Below are 18,486 nucleotides of genomic sequence, written 5' to 3' on the forward strand. Positions count from 1 at the left end.
TAGTACCACTGTGTGGTCTGATTGTTGTTACATACTGTAGTACCACTATGTGGTCTGATTGTTGTTACATACTGTAGTACCACTATGTGGTCTGATTGTTGTTACATACCGTAGTACCACTGTGTGGTCTGATTGTTGTTACATACTGTAGTACCACTATGTGGTCTGATTGTTGTTACATACCGTAGTACCACTGTGTGGTCTGATTGTTGTTACATACTGTAGTACCACTATGTGGTCTGATTGTTGTTACATACTGTAGTACCACTATGTGGTCTGATTGTTGTTACATACTGTAGTACCACTATGTGGTCTGATTGTTGTTACATACTGTACTACCACTATGTGGTCTGATTGTTGTTACATACTGTAGTACCACTGTGTGGTCTGATTGTTGTTACATACTGTAGTACCACTATGTGGTCTGATTGTTGTTACATACTGTAGTACCACTGTGTGGTCTGATTGTTGTTACATACTGTAGTACCACTATGTGGTCTGATTGTTGTTACATACTGTAGTACCACTATGTGGTCTGATTGTTGTTACATACCGTAGTACCACTGTGTGGTCTGATTGTTGTTACATACTGTACTACCACTATGTGGTCTGATTGTTGTTACATACTGTAGTACCACTGTGTGGTCTGATTGTTGTTACATACTGTAGTACCACTATGTGGTCTGATTGTTGTTACATACCGTAGTACCACTGTGTGGTCTGATTGTTGTTACATACTGTACTACCACTATGTGGTCTGATTGTTGTTACATACTGTAGTACCACTGTGTGGTCTGATTGTTGTTACATACTGTACTACCACTATGTGGTCTGATTGTTGTTACATACTGTACTACCACTATGTGGTCTGATTGTTGTTACATACTGTACTACCACTATGTGGTCTGATTGTTGTTACATACTGTACTACCACTATGTGGTCTGATTGTTGTTACATACCGTAGTACCACTGTGTGGTCTGATTGTTGTTACATACTGTACTACCACTATGTGGTCTGATTGTTGTTACATACTGTAGTACCACTGTGTGGTCTGATTGTTGTTACATACTGTAGTACCACTATGTGGTCTGATTGTTGTTACATACTGTAGTACCACTGTGTGGTCTGATTGTTGTTACATACTGTAGTACCACTATGTGGTCTGATTGTTGTTACATACTGTAGTACCACTATGTGGTCTGATTGTTGTTACATACCGTAGTACCACTGTGTGGTCTGATTGTTGTTACATACTGTAGTACCACTATGTGGTCTGATTGTTGTTACATACTGTAGTACCACTATGTGGTCTGATTGTTGTTACATACCGTAGTACCACTGTGTGGTCTGATTGTTGTTACATACTGTAGTACCACTATGTGGTCTGATTGTTGTTACATACTGTAGTACCACTGTGTGGTCTGATTGTTGTTACATACTGTAGTACCACTATGTGGTCTGATTGTTGTTACATACTGTAGTACCACTATGTGGTCTGATTGTTGTTACATACCGTAGTACCACTGTGTGGTCTGATTGTTGTTACATACTGTAGTACCACTATGTGGTCTGATTGTTGTTACATACTGTAGTACCACTGTGTGGTCTGATTGTTGTTACATACTGTAGTACCACTATGTGGTCTGATTGTTGTTACATACTGTAGTACCACTATGTGGTCTGATTGTTGTTACATACCGTAGTACCACTGTGTGGTCTGATTGTTGTTACATACTGTAGTACCACTATGTGGTCTGATTGTTGTTACATACTGTAGTACCACTATGTGGTCTGATTGTTGTTACATACTGTAGTACCACTGTGTGGTCTGATTGTTGTTACATACTGTAGTACCACTATGTGGTCTGATTGTTGTTACATACTGTAGTACCACTATGTGGTCTGATTGTTGTTACATACTGTAGTACCACTGTGTGGTCTGATTGTTGTTACATACTGTAGTACCACTGTGTGGTCTGATTGTTGTTACATACTGTAGTACCACTATGTGGTCTGATTGTTGTTACATACTGTAGTACCACTGTGTGGTCTGATTGTTGTTACATACTGTAGTACCACTATGTGGTCTGATTGTTGTTACATACTGTAGTACCACTGTGTGGTCTGATTGTTGTTACATACTGTAGTACCACTATGTGGTCTGATTGTTGTTACATACTGTAGTACCACTATGTGGTCTGATTGTTGTTACATACTGTAGTACCACTGTGTGGTCTGATTGTTGTTACATACTGTAGTACCACTATGTGGTCTGATTGTTGTTACATACTGTAGTACCACTATGTGGTCTGATTGTTGTTACATACTGTAGTACCACTATGTGGTCTGATTGTTGTTACATACTGTAGTACCACTGTGTGGTCTGATTGTTGTTACATACTGTAGTACCACTATGTGGTCTGATTGTTGCTGCTCCAAGGAACTGACAGTGCCACAGCTGCCATATGTGTCTTACTGTATGGAGTTCTTTGTGCATTTATTATAAATGTTTATTTAATTTTTTTTACCCCTTTTTCTCCTCAATTTCGTGGTATCCAATTGGTAGTTACAGTTTTGTTCCATCGCTGCAACTCCTGTACGGACTTGGGAGAGTTGAAGGTCGAGAGCCGTGTGTCCTCCGAAACACGACACAATACTCGCTTAACCCAGAAGCCAGCCGCACCAATGTGTCTTAGGAAACACCGTACACCTGGTGACCGTGTCAGCGTGCACCGCGCCTGGCCTGCCGCAGGAGTCGCTAGAGCGTGATGGGACAAGGACAAACCGTCTGGCCAAACCCTCCCCTAACCTGGACGACGCTGGGCCAATTGTGCGCCGCCTCATGGGTCTCCCGGTCGCGGCCAGCAGCGACAAAGCCTGGGATCGAACCAGGATCTGTAGTGACGCAGCTAGCAATGCGATGCAGTGCCTTAGACTGAGGCGCCTCTCGGGAGGCTCAAGAGACTGTATGTTGATAAGCGACTGCTTGCTAGGGTTAGGTTTATAATAAGGGTTAGGGTATGGGTTAAGGTTAGGGTTAGTGGACAGTAAGTTGAAATGTGGTTGACAGTTATTGACCATCTACAAACCATCTACAAACCATCTATCCAAATAAAGGGTTACCGGGGTTTGTAGTGTTTGTCTCTGACAGCAGCCCCCTTCCCTGTTGGAGCACAGCTTCTCTATGTACAGTAGGGTAGGCCTTACTGTAATGGGACAGCTTCTCTATGTACAGTAGGGTAGTCCTTACTGTAATGGGACAGCTTCTCTATGTAGGGTAGGCCTTACTGTAATGGGACAGCTTCTCTATGTACAGTAGGGTAGTCCTTACTGTAATGGGACAGCTTCTCTATGTAGGGTAGGCCTTACTGTAATGGGACAGCTTCTCTATGTAGGGTAGGACTTACTGTAATGGGACAGCTTCTCTATGTAGGGTAGTCCTTACTGTAATGGGACAGCTTCTCTATGTAGGGCAGGCCTTACTGTAATGGGACAGCTTATCTATGTAGGGCAGGCCTTACCGTAATGCGACAGCTTCTCTATGTAGGGCAGGCCTTACCGTAATGCGACAGCTTCTCTATGTAGGGCAGGCCTTACCGTAATGCGACAGCTTCTCTATGTAGGGCAGGCCTTACCGTAATGCGACAGCTTTTCTATGTAGGGTAGGCCTTACCGTAATGGGACAGCTTCTCTATGTAGGGTAGGCCTTACTGTAATGGGACAGCTTCTCTATGTAGGGCAGGCCTTACTGTAATGGGACACCTTCTCTTTGTGGGATAGTCCTTACTGTAATGGGACAGCTTCTCTATGTAGGGTAGGCCTTACTTTAATGGGACAGCTTGCTGATCAGAAATCAGGTGGCATATTCCTCCAATGCACTGCAATGGCTATGATGAATGTGGGAAATGTTGTCTCCACCACACCTGCCTGGCTTCTGACACCCCTCCACTTTTATTTATTTTCAACAGTCGCTCAACTCAGCACCAGTGATCAATGGAACGAACTATGCCAATCAGAGGCCAGATGGTGTACTTCATCAGGCAACCACCAGCAACTTGTGTGCCTGATAGCATGTGCTAAGAGAAAGTGGAAAAAAGTGTGTGCGCGCGCGTGTGTGTTCAGTGAGAGTGAAGGAGAGACACAGAAATATTTTTCTTAACTGTTCTGGCGTGATCATTCTCAGTCATGATAAGGGATGGATGGAAATGTACAGCATGGTTACATGGAGGGACATGGGGGAGGGTCATGCTTTTTCCATTTCAGTCAAGGGGAGGGTTTAGTATTGTTAAGATCTAGTCCTGGGGAGGGTTTAGTATTGTTAAGATCTAGTCCTGGGGAGGGTTTAGTATTGTTAAGATCTAGTCCTGGGGAGGGTTTAGTATTGTTAAGATCTAGTCCTGGGGAGGGTTTAGTATTGTTAAGATCTAGTCCTGGGGAGGGTTTAGTATTGTTAAGATCTAGTCCTGGGGAGGGTTTAGTATTGTTAAGATCTAGTCCTGGGGAGGGTCATGTCATTTGTAATTGATGAAATGTCAATATTTCTCTGTGTTTTAGATTGAGTTGCTTGTTAGGCTATATATCGATGTGTGCCCGATGCTGCCCCTCGTCTCTGATTCTCCGCTGGGCACACAATATCAATAGCCTATATGCTATTTAGTGTGGTCTCAGTAAAATGATCCATAGCCTATATGCTATTTAGTGTGGTCTCAATCAAATGATCCATAGCCTATATGCTATTTAGTGTGGTCTCAGTAAAATGATCCATAGCCTATATGCTATTTAGTGTGGTCTCAGTAAAATGATCCATAGCCTATATGCTATTCAGTGTGGTCTTAATCAAATGATCCATAGCCTATAGGCTATTTAGTGTGGTCTCAGTAAAATGATCCATAGCCTATATGCTATTTAGTGTGGTCTCAGTAAAATGATCCATAGCCTATAGGCTATTTAGTGTGGTCTCAGTAAAATGATCCATAGCCTATATGCTATTTAGTGTGGTCTCAGTAAAATGATCCATAGCCTATAGGCTATTTAGTGTGGTCTCAGTAAAATGATCCATAGCCTATAGGCTATTTAGTGTGGTCTCAGTAAAATGATCCATAGCCTATATGCTATTTAGTGTGGTCTCAATCAAATGATCCATAGCCTATAGGCTATTTAGTGTGGTCTCAGTAAAATGATCCATAGCCTATATGCTATTTAGTGTGGTCTCAGTAAAATGATCCATAGCCTATATGCTATTTAGTGTGGTCTCAGTAAAATGATCCATAGCCTATATGCTATTTAGTGTGGTCTCAGTAAAATGATCCATAGCCTATATGCTATTTAGTGTGGTCTCAGTAAAATGATCCATAGCCTATAGGCTATTTAGTGTGGTCTCAGTAAAATGATCCATAGCCTATATGCTATTTAGTGTGGTCTCAGTAAAATGATCCATAGCCTATAGGCTATTTAGTGTGGTCTCAGTAAAATGATCCATAGCCTATAGGCTATTTAGTGTGGTCTCAGTAAAATGATCCATAGCCTATATGCTATTTAGTGTGGTCTCAGTAAAATGATCCATAGCCTATAGGCTATTTAGTGTGGTCTCAGTAAAATGATCCATAGCCTATAGGCTATTTAGTGTGGTCTCAGTAAAATGATCCATAGCCTATATGCTATTTAGTGTGGTCTCAGTAAAATGATCCATAGCCTATAGGCTATTTAGTGTGGTCTCAGTAAAATGATCCATAGCCTATAGGCTATTTAGTGTGGTCTCAGTAAAATGATCCATAGCCTATATGCTATTTAGTGTGGTCTCAGTAAAATGATCCATAGCCTATAGGCTATTTAGTGTGGTCTCAGTAAAATGATCCATAGCCTATATGCTATTCAGTGTGGTCTCAGTAAAATGATCCATAGCCTATAGGCTATTTAGTGTGGTCTCAGTAAAATGATCCATAGCCTATAGGCTATTTAGTGTGGTCTCAATCAAATGATCCATAGCCTATAGGCTGTAGGCTAGGCTATACAAAGCGCATGCTCGGAGAAGCTGCTGGGATGGTGTAAATAAAACTAAGCTGCATTACATACTGCAATGCGCTCTAAAAATAAAAGATTCCTGGAGTATCCTTTAGGGGTTCTTCACATTAAACCTGTTAGGGAACCCCTATAAGTTCTTCAAAGAACCCCTTTTGATTTATCCTGGAATAACCTTTTGAAGAACCTTTTGGGGTAAATGTTTTAACTACCCCCCTCCCCTATTATTATTAATAATAATATGCATAACAATAACAACAATAACACAACATTTTAGTTGTCGGTGTTTATTATGATTTTAGTGGCAAAGCAGAATAAAAAAATCCCAATATGAGGTAAACTCCCAGCAGAGCCCCAAGTCCAATGGACATATCCTCTGGTGTGTTGATGTTAATGTGTTGATGTTCTCCGTATCCACAGCCAGAATGATTTTACAGTGCATGGTGATCGAACAGGTTTCCTGTTATATTCAGAGGTGTAGGGAGGGTGATGTCTGTGAATCCAAAAATGTTTAATTATACAGATGATCAACAAAACATGCACTCAACAATATTCATACCTTGGTTTTTGTGGTAAATAAGAATGAAAAAAACGGTATTGTGGACATACCTTGTGGACATACCTTGTCCATTTTCATTGAAGAGTTAAGGGAAGAAGATGGTTCATGGTATCTGCGTAACATTGCCAATTGACATACCTTTTTATGCCTCCTCGTATACCTACAGACACAAAAGTGAGCAGTTCAGTCATCTGCACCCAATACAGCTAGCCTTCAACATATTCTTATAGCATACATATTCTTACCTCTTTGTTGATTGATATCCATTGAATTGTGTTCATTTTCTGTTTTAGAAAGATTTGAGCAAATATGTAAAGATTGATGGTGTCATTAGAAAACAATATCAATTTAGATCGTACAAGGGACAAACCTTAAATTGAGATCCTTACATTTTTCAGTTAAGTTCCTGCACCTGCTGTTCTTTCAAATCCAAATGTTTCAGTTGGGCAGTTAGGTTCCTGCAAGAACCCCCCCAACTAAGGAGGTTCCTCGATGAACCCCACCTCCTATAGGGTTCTTGGAAGAACCTTTTGGGGGCAATTTTCATCGTCAAGAACACCAAGGTTCTTCAAAGAACTTTGAGGATCTTAGAAGAACCCTTGTTGAACCCCTAATTCTAACCCTGTGCCACGTTCTGCTCTTCCTGATCAAAACTTTTTTTTGTGCTACCTAACCAATGGCTGTGCTATGTAGGCCTATAGTGGCAGTTCAGGAGGACAGTCAAAGGCTTCTTCCTAAAAAATATATATTCGTCCAAAAAGTTCTATATCGTGTGCGAAGACTAGCCTATGTTCTGTTCAGTTTGAGAGAGAGCGTGTAAAGATGAGAAGGAGGACCGGAGGTCAACTTTGATAGCTTGCTAATACTATAATATATATTTTTATAAAAACAATATGTTTCTTTCCCATGATATATTTATCGGAGTTATTGACCTCACAGTAAGCCAGATTCTAGTAACTTACATTGTGGTGCTGAAATTAAACAGATCCAATTATATAACGTGATCGGTAACAGCGATTTTGTCCGTGATGCTTTATGCTAGAAACAAGCTGTAAAATACCCAGGAAAGAGGTGACTGAATTCATATGGGGATACCTTTGTTACGTTTCTATGACGTTCATTGGCTGAGCTACAACCTGTGTTATGTTTCTATGACGTTCATTGGCTGAGCTACAACCTGTGTTATGTTTCTATGACGTTCATTGGCTGAGCTACAACCTTTGTTAAGTTTCTATGATGTTCATTGGCTGAGCTACAACCTTTGTTATGTTTCTATGACGTTCATTGGCTGAGCTACAACCTTTGTTAAGTTTCTATGATGTTCATTGGCTGAGCTACAACCTGTGTTATGTTTCTATGACGTTCATTGGCTGAGCTACAACCTGTGTTATGTTTCTATGACGTTCATTGGCTGAGCTACAACCTGTGTTATGTTTCTATGACGTTCATTGGCTGAGCTACAACCTGTGTTATGTTTCTATGATGTTCATTGGCTGAGCTACAACCTTTGTTATGTTTCTATGACGTTCATTGGCTGAGCTACAACCTGTGTTACGTTTCTATGATGTTCATTGGCTGAGCTACAACCTGTGTTACGTTTCTATGACGTTCATTGGCTGAGCTACAATCTTTTATAGCCAAGGAGACAAAAATGTACTTTGCTTGGAAAGTAATCTAATTCTGTCGCTATCAATTGATTGCGCTATTAACTTTCTGTAAAAATAGATGTTTAAACCAATACAACTTTTAGGGAAACACTTGTGACCTTCTCTCGTTGGGTTAAACCACAGAAGAAGAGTAGCCAGCAGTCAAAGCTTCATTTTTCTGCGTCAGTAGGCCTACACCTTTCCACCACAGACAGAGCAGGTAGCCTAGTGGTTAGACTGTTGGGCCAGTAACCGAAAGGTTGCTGGATTGAATCCCCGAGCTGAAAAGGTAAAAATCTGTCGTTCTGCCCCCGAAAAAGGCAGTTAACCCACTGTTCCCCGGTAGGCCGTCATTGTAAATAAGAATTTGTTCTTAATCAACTTGCCTGGTTAAATAAGAAAACTAACTTTTTAAAATACCATGCATAATGACGTCTCAGATTTAATTATTTGCAAACAGGGACCGTTTCATTGCAAACAAGACACGCTTACTTGGCATTGGAGAAATATGATAAGATTAACTCATCGGCCTCTCTCTCTGTCCATTCTTAGCTTGAAGTTTTGGTAATTTGTGTGGTATTCTGCTAATGTGTCTAGTCATGTGAAATGACATAGAATTGCATGACATTTTTATAAAAGGCATAAAAAATAAATCTCAGACCTGCAAATACGATGATAGATTCATGCAATTCTTTTTATTATAAAAAATATATTTCCATCCCTACTTTTGTGTACTGTGGTCTGATAGCCCACAACCTTCTGGTCCGCAGCCCTGTGCAAAATGAATGCGTTGTAATGCTTACAGGACGAAGTTTCTGGTCTGTCCAAGAAGTGAGGGTAAGTGGTAGTTATGTTCTCTGCTATCCACTTTATGTTTTTATTATTCTTTTGGGTATAGGTGATGTTCACTTTTTTTTTTTTAAGCGTTCAGGGAAGGTTTAGTTAGAATATATTTTGCTAAAGGGAGGGCCATCCATTCTCATTTCAGAGAGGTCTGATTTTGTACAGGTAACCCTTATTATAAACAACGTACACTCCCTAATCAGCCTTTCTTTAATGAGGTGTTCAATTACAAAGATAAGTTTCTGAATTTTGACAAGTAATGTATTATAAATAAAATGTTCATACATGCACAGTGAAGACTTGTCACAATGGACATACAGTATTGAAGTCTCACTACACATATACAGTATTGAAGTCTCACTACACAGTGAGTCAGTAGTAAGAGAATGCTTCAGTTGATTTCATTCTCTTCTCACCCTATGAGTTTCCAATTTGAATATGTTTTCTCACTGGTGGTAGAGTGCTGTAATTGCCATCTATTTCTGCCACATTTCTTTTTTATTTAACTGTTTGAAATTCAAGGCAGGACGATTGACACGCTTACACTCACAGCCGTTGGTTTGTACCTCTTTCTGTCTGTCTATACTGTGATGTTGAGATACAACTGTTCCGTCGCACTAGTCCCCGTAATGACCCGAGAGAAGCGTTGCTCACATTAACCCCCCGCTGGCTTGTTGTCGCTGTTTTCAGATATGGAGACATGGTTCCAGACTCCATAGCGGGCAAGATATTTGGCTCCATCTGCTCCCTCAGTGGCGTGCTGGTGATTGCTCTACCTGTGCCTGTCATAGTCTCCAACTTCGCAAGGATCTACCACCAGAACCAACGGGCAGATAAGATGAGGGCACAGCAGGTAAGAGAGAGAGAGGCGGGATGTCATTCTTATCATGTGTGTGTCACATTGTTGTTCTTCTGCTGTATCGCGTGATATGAGTGATAAATAAGTAGGAGCAATCTGCCTTCACATAACAAGGTGCGCTTGTCAGGCAAAAAAGCCTATTGTAAAGCTACGAGGAAACACACTGTCTTGTGAAATGGGAGTTTGGTTTCTATTCCCCAGATATTGCTCACTGGGTTGTATGTGGAACAAGTGCTGACACAGGCATTTCTGTCCAATTCTTTTCCATTCTCCAGAAAGTGCGTCAGGCAAGGATTCGAATGGCTAAAAAAGGGGCCACCAATGCATTCTTGCAACACAAAGAGGATGGGGGATTGCAGGTGAGGAATTCACATGAACAAATGTTACCTTATGGTCATATACAGACAATCCAGGTTATTTCACGTGTTCACGTTTGGATTTCAAATGTACAGAATACAGTATTTAATCTAAAGTATGTTCAACACAATAGGGAAGAGTGAATAGTAAAAGGTTAAATATACCTACATTAATGCTTTTAGCAGAGGCTCCAAAGTGCTGGGATGGACTGATAAGATCAAGCACTTGTCCAGCCTTGTGATGAAACAAAATAACACTAAAGCTTTTGCTCTGAAGCTTTTTCTGTTCAGGAGACAGTTTTGTTGCCATGGTATCATTTATTGTAACTTGTAATTAACTGTAGCTTGTATCTAACTGGAGCTTGTAACTAACTGTAACTTGTAACTAACTGTAACTTGTAACTAACTGGAGCTTGTAACTAACTGGCGCTTGTAACTAACTGGAGCTTGTAACTAACTGTAGCTTGTAACTAACTGTAGCTTGTAACTAACTGTAGCTTGTAACTAACTGGAGCTTGTAACTAACTGTAGCTTGTAACTAACTGGAGCTTGTTCTTGGCCAGTAATGACTGTATTTACTTCAGAATTAGACAGATTACTGTTCTCTCTGTCTCGCTTTCTCTCTCTCTATTTCTATCTCTCATGCTCTCTCTCCATTCTGGAACCCCTTCCTTTCACCAGCACGTTCTGCTGCAGTTCCACTAAATCTGCATAAGAATGTCATGTCACTGTGATTGCCAACAACACAAAACGGATGAATAAAGCACATTGTGGGGATCAGTCATCTTCAGTTTCAAAGGCTTTTAAAATAACCAAATGTCACATTGAGAGTCATTAATATTTCATCCCAAACTTCCCCTTGATTAAATCTATCCACCGGAGTCAGTCCTGCAATTATGAAGGGTCACTTGCTACACCAAAATTGAATCCTGGCAAATATGATCATCATTGCACATAACACATATAACACTCCAGGATGACCCCTCCTCACAGAGATTTTACCCCATGTAATCATTGCAGTTCATGGGGTTGCTATGCCGACGGTGGTTGTAATCCTTAGTTGTATTATGTGTGTTTGTTTGATTTTAAACAAATTCTTCATTCTACCGTAAGAGGAGAGAATAGCCTGTGGGTAAAGCTTTGGGAAAAAAGAAAAGGCTGAAGGTTTACTGTCAGACTGCAGCTGTACCTACCGACATACAGTACTGTGTGCATGGCAGACTAGTGTATTTAGTAACTGTGTGTTGAATGCATTCTTAGAACAGAAGGTGCTACCTAGAACCATAAAGTATTCTTCAATTGTCTTTATAGGAGAAACCTCTGAAATTACTATTGTTTTGGTTCCAAGTGGAACCCTTTCACAAATACGAGGTTCTAAGTGTTATATTTACCTTTATTTAACTACGCAAGTCAGTTAAGAACAAATTCTTATTTACAATGACGGCCTACACCGGCCAAACCCGGACGACACTGGGCCAATTGTGCACCGCCCTATGGGACTCCCAATCACAGCCGCTTGTGATACAGCCTGGATTCAAACCAGGGTGTCTGTAGTGACAACTCTAGCACTGAGATGCAGTGCCTTAGACCGCTGCGCCACTCGGGAGCCATATCCATATACATGGAACCCTTTCACCACTAAAATGTTCATCACTAAAAAGTATTACCTGCTTCACCACCAAAGGGTTTGACTACCTGAAACCAAAAAGGGTTCTCCTATGGGGACAAACGAAGAACCATTTTTTCCCCTAAGAGCATACACTCTATGATGCCAAATATGATTGAAAACAATTGAACTGTAAATATCTCCTGTAACTTTCCTTAATAGCCGTAGCCAGGGGAAGGAGGTGAAGAAGTGGTCCATCTTCCTTGCAGACACATTTCAGTATCCTAATCTCTCTTCACACCAGTGGAGGACAGAAGAATATGAGAAGACATTCTGCTGATTTAAGGACTAGAGGTGATAGAGGAGGAGGAGGCAGAGATTGAGAGAGATTGAATTCCCATCTTTACTAATGTACCAGGTTGAGCCCTGAGTAGTCTTTACTCTGTTTCTTCTCAGCAGTTGAAGTCACTATAATCCAATATTTACAATCCCAGAGTGAGATCAGGGATCTATAAACCCATTACTAACAGGACTGCTGAGCTATTTATAAACCTAGAGGGGTTGTTTTCTCTCCCAGGTCTCTTCTTGGTTTTGGCTGCAGTATAGTCTGTATATCAGTTCGTGGGACGATGTTATCGGACATGTCTGTAGTGAATCCAGCAGGTCTCCAGACTGGCTTTGTGACTAACAGAGCTGTTTCCCTGCTCCCTCCCTCCCAGCCTGGCACCCTCATGTCTCTCAGTCTAACAGAGTAGATCATCTGTACGGTAAGGATTTTGACAGGATGTTCACCGTCTATAACAGTTTTGATGGTGATCAACCACCTTGACCTGGAAATCTCAGCTCCACAGCCAGTTGTTTATCTCTGAACGAACCACAAAGAAACAGCTTTTTAGGAAGCATCTGAGGTGGCACTGATCCTCTGGGGTTCTGTGTTCAAATCAAATCAGAGTTTATTAGTCACAGATGTACAGTAATTGAGGTGTACAATGAAATTCTTACGCTCCAATCTCCATCAATGGAGGTCAAAGATAAGTGAGTGAAACAATAGTAATAATACCAGTAATAATACAAGTAATAATAGTAATAATAGTAATAATGCTAGTAATAACACAAGTACTAATAGTAATACTACAAATACCAGTACTAATAATAGCAATAATAATAGTACTAATAGGCAATAATAATAGTCATAACACTAGTAATAATACAAGTAACAATACAAGTAATAATAAGAAAAAATACTACAAGTAATAATAGTAGTAGTAATAGCAATAGTACAAGTAACACTACTAGTAATGATGCCGGTAATAATACAAGTAACACGAGTAACAGTAATAATAATAGTAATACCACCAGTAATAATACCAGTAATAATATGGTCCCGTGTGGGTCCCGTGTGGCTCAGTTGGTAGAGCATGGCGCTTGCAACGCCAGGGTTGTGGGTTCATTCCCCACGGGGGGACCAGGATGAATATGTATGAACTTTCCAATTTGTAAGTCGCTCTGGATAAGAGCGTCTGCTAAATGACTTAAATGTAAATGTAAATAATACTAGTAATAGCACAAGTAATAATAGTAAAAGTACTAATACTAGTACCAATGCTGGTAGTAATAATAGTAATAATAGTGATAGTAATAACAACAGCAATAATAGTACTAATAATAGTAGTAATATTAGTAATAATAGTAATAGTAATAATAATAGCACTGACAATAGTAATAATACTAGTAATAATACCAGTAATACCGGTTGCAATACTGGTAATAACACTAGTAATAATACTAGTAGTAGTGGTAAAAGTAATAACTGGTGATATTAATAATACTGGTAATAATACAAGTAATAATACAAGTAATAATACTAGTAATAATACTAGTAATGATACCGGTAATAATGACAACAGCAATAATAATAATAGCACTTATAATAGTTATACTAACAGTACTAATAATAGTAATATTACTAGTAATAATACTAGTAATAATGGTAAAAGTAATAACAATAGCACTAATAATCGTACTAACAATAGTAATAATACCGGTAGCAATACTAGTACTGGTAATAGTACTAATAACAGCACCAATAATAGTACTAATAATAGTAATAATACTAGTGATAATAGTAGTAATAATACTATTGATAAATCAAGTAATAACGGTAATAGTAATAATAGCAGTACTAATAATAGTAATAATAGCAATAGTAATACTAATGGCACTAATAATACCAGTAATAATACCAGTAACAATACTAGTAATAATACTAGTAGTAGTCATAATAATAATAGTAATGATACCAGTAATAGCACCAGTAATAGTAGTAATAGTAATAATAATAGTACTAGTAATAGTAGTGATACTAGTAAATAACAGTAATAGTAATACCACTAGTAATAATATAAGTAATAATAGTAATAGTAACAATAATAGTACCGATAATAGTAATAACACTAGTAATTATACCAGTAATAATAGTAACAATAATAATACTGGTAATTATACTAGTAATACTAGTAGCAATGATACTACTAGTAATAGCAATAGTTACTATTGTGACAATACTAGTAATAATAGCGATCATACTAATACTAGCGCTAATAATAGTAGTGACACTGGTAATACTACTAGTAAGCGTACCAGTAATACTAGTAGTAATAATAGTAATGGTAATACTACTAGTAATAATAGTAATAATAGTGGTACTGATAATAGTAATGACACTGGTAATAATGCTAGTAATGCTACTAGTAATACCAGTAATAATAATAATAAAAGCAATACTATTGATGGTAATACTACTAGTAATAATAGTAATAGCAATAATATTTGTAATACTACTAGTAATACTACTAGTAGTAATAGTACTGATGATAGAACTAATAATAGTAATAATACTAGTAATAATACCAAGTAAAATAATAGAATATAGAAAGATCACAAGACAGCACCTTGTCTTGTCTGCATATATATACTGTATATTTACAATTAGTTAAAGTATATACAGTTGCTGCAGTTAAAATTGGCAAAGTGTGTAAACAAAGATTGTGACAAGTGACTAACAAGAAAATGTTCATTGGGGGGTGAGGGTGTGCAGGGGCCAGTGGATAAATGTATGTTTGGGGGTAGAACAGGCCGTGAAAGTGGGGAGGTCAGGCTGGGTTCCCTGATGATCTTCTTTGCCTTCCTGTGACACCTGGTGTTGTAGTTGTCCTGGAGGACAGGCAGTGTGCAGCCAGTGGTGCGTTCGGCTGAGCGTACAACCCTCTGTAGTACCTTGTGGTCAGCGGTGGTGGAGTTGCTGTACCAGGCTGTGATGCAGCCTGACAGAATGCTCTCGATGATGATCCTGTAGAACACTGTGAGGGCTCTCAGGGACAGGCCGAATTTCTTCAGCCTCTTGAGGTTGAAGAGTTGCTGTCGTGCCTTCTTCACTACGGTGTCCGTGTTGTTTGACCATTTCAGCTCCTTGAAGATGTGGGACTTGATGTTTTTGACCGTCTCCACGGCGGCTCCGTTGATGTGGATGGGGGCGTGCCCAGCCTGGTTCCTCCTGAAGTCCACAATCAGCTCTTTTGTTTTGCTGACGTTGAGGGAGAGGTTGCTTACCTAGCACCACGACGTCAGAGTACCTACCTCTTCTCTGTAGGCCGCCTCGTCGTTGTTGGTACTCAGGCATAATATTGTCGCCTGCAAACTTGATGATGTAGTTGGAACTGTGTGAGACCACGTAGTCGTGGGTATACAGGAGACAGTTCTTTGTGTCCGGGTTAACATCACTAGAGAGGGAGAAGACTAACTGTACAATCAGACAGTCAAGGGCAGTCACTCAGTAATAAGCTGTGGAGGTATACTGTCTACTCATCAGTATAATGTCAACTCATCAGTATACTGTCTACTCATCAGTATAATGTAAACTCATCAGTATACTGTCTACTCATCAGTATACTGTCTACTCATCAGTATACTGCCTACTCATCAGTATACTGTCTACTCATCAGTATACTGCCTACTCATCAGTATAATATCTACTCATCAGTATACTGCCTAATCATCAGTATACTATCTACTCATCAGTATACTGCCTACTCATCAGTATACTGTCTACTCATCAGTATACTGTCTACTCATCAGTATACTATCTACTCATCAGTATACTGCCTACTCATCAGTATACTGTCTACTCATCAGTATAATATCTACTCATCAGTATACTGTCTACTCATCAGTATACTGTCTACTCATCAGTATACTGCCTACTCATCAGTATACTGTCTACTCATCAGTATACTGTTTACTCATCAGTATACTGCCTACTCATCAGTATACTGCCTACTCATCAGTATAATGTCTACTCATCAGTATACTGTCTACTCATCAGTATACTGCCTACTCATCAGTATACTGCCTACTCATCAGTATACTGCCTACTCATCAGTATAATGTCTACTTATCAGTATAATGTCTACTCATCAGTATAATGTCTACTCATCAGTATAATGTCTACTCATCAGTATACTGCCTTCTTATCAGTATACTGCCTACTCATCAATATACTGTCTACTCATCAGTATAATGTCTACTCATCAGTATAATGTCTACTCATCAGTATACTGCCTACTCATCAGTATACTGTCTACTCATCAGTTTAATGTCTACTCATCAGTATAATGTCTACTCATCAGTATACTGCCTACTCATCAGTATACTGTCTACTCATCAGTATAATGTCTACTCATCAGTATAATGTCTACTCATCAGTATAATGTCTACTCATCAGTATAATGTCTACTCATCAGTATACTGCCTACTCATCAGTATACTGCCTACTCATCAGTATAATGCCTACTCATCAGTATACTGCCTACTCATCAGTATAATGTCTACTCATCAGTATACTGTCTACTCATCAGTATACTGTCTACTCATCAGTATACTGCCTACTCATCAGTATACTGCCTACTCATCAGTATACTGCCTACTCATCAGTATAATGTCTACTTATCAGTATAATGTCTACTCATCAGTATAATGTCTACTCATCAGTATAATGTCTACTCATCAGTATACTGCCTTCTTATCAGTATACTGCCTACTCATCAATATACTGTCTACTCATCAGTATAATGTCTACTCATCAGTATAATGTCTACTCATCAGTATACTGCCTACTCATCAGTATACTGTCTACTCATCAGTATACTGTCTACTCATCAGTATACTGTCTACTCATCAGTATACTGCCTACTCATCAGTATACTGTCTACTCATCAGTATAATGTCTACTCATCAGTATAATGTCTACTCATCAGTATAATGTCTACTCATCAGTATACTGTCTACTCATCAGTATAATGTCTACTCATCAGTATAATGTCTACTCATCAGTATAATGTCTACTCATCAGTATACTGCCTACTCATCAGTATAATGTCTACTTATCAGTATAATGTCTACTCATCAGTATACTGTCTACTCATCAGTATAATGTCTACTCATCAGTATAATGTCTACTCATCAGTATAATGTCTACTCATCAGTATAATGTCTACTCATCAGTATACTGCCTACTCATCAGTATACTGTCTACTCATCAGTATACTGTCTACTCATCAGTATACTGCCTACTCATCAGTATACTGCCTACTCATCAGTATACTGCCTGCTCATCAGTATAATGTCAACTCATCAGTATACTGCCTACTCATCAGTATACTGCCTACTCATCAGTATACTGCCTACTCATCAGTATAATGCCTACTCATCAGTATACTGCCTACTCATCAGTATAATGTCTACTCATCAGTATACTGTCTACTCATCAGTATACTGCCTACTCATCAGTATAATGTCTACTTATCAGTATAATGTCTACTCATCAGTATAATGTCTACTCATCAGTATAATGTCTACTCATCAGTATACTGCCTTCTTATCAGTATACTGCCTACTCATCAATATACTGTCTACTCATCAGTATAATGTCTACTCATCAGTATAATGTCTACTCATCAGTATACTGCCTACTCATCAGTATACTGTCTACTCATCAGTATACTGTCTACTCATCAGTATACTGTCTACTCATCAGTATAATGTCTACTCATCAGTATAATGTCTACTCATCAGTATAATGTCTACTCATCAGTATACTGTCTACTCATCAGTATAATGTCTACTCATCAGTATAATGTCTACTCATCAGTATAATGTCTACTCATCAGTACACTGCCTACTCATCAGAATAATGTCTACTTATCAGTATAATGTCTACTCATCAGTATAATGTCTACTCATCAGTATAATGTCTACTCATCAGTATACTGCCTTCTTATCAGTATACTGCCTACTCATCAATATACTGTCTACTCATCAGTATAATGTCTACTCATCAGTATAATGTCTACTCATCAGTATACTGCCTACTCATCAGTATACTGTCTACTCATCAGTATACTGTCTACTCATCAGTATACTGTCTACTCATCAGTATACTGCCTACTCATCAGTATACTGTCTACTCATCAGTATAATGTCTACTCATCAGTATAATGTCTACTCATCAGTATAATGTCTACTCATCAGTATACTGTCTAC

General features: G+C 39.0%; 1 protein-coding gene across 1 annotated transcript in view; it reads left to right on the forward strand.

The window, feature by feature from the left end:
* The window catches only part of LOC139542994 (A-type voltage-gated potassium channel KCND1-like), an 80,476-nt gene that overhangs the window by 59,297 nt on the left and 2,693 nt on the right, over window positions 1-18,486 (forward strand). Inside the window, exons 3-4 of the mRNA XM_071349040.1 lie at window positions 9,759-9,921; window positions 10,203-10,286. Of these exons, the coding sequence (XP_071205141.1) occupies window positions 9,759-9,921; window positions 10,203-10,286 (247 nt within the window). The remainder of the gene's footprint in view (window positions 1-9,758; window positions 9,922-10,202; window positions 10,287-18,486) is intronic.

The sequence above is a fragment of the Salvelinus alpinus genome, chromosome 17, assembly GCF_045679555.1.
Source record: "Salvelinus alpinus chromosome 17, SLU_Salpinus.1, whole genome shotgun sequence".
Lineage (NCBI taxonomy): Eukaryota > Metazoa > Chordata > Actinopteri > Salmoniformes > Salmonidae > Salvelinus > Salvelinus alpinus.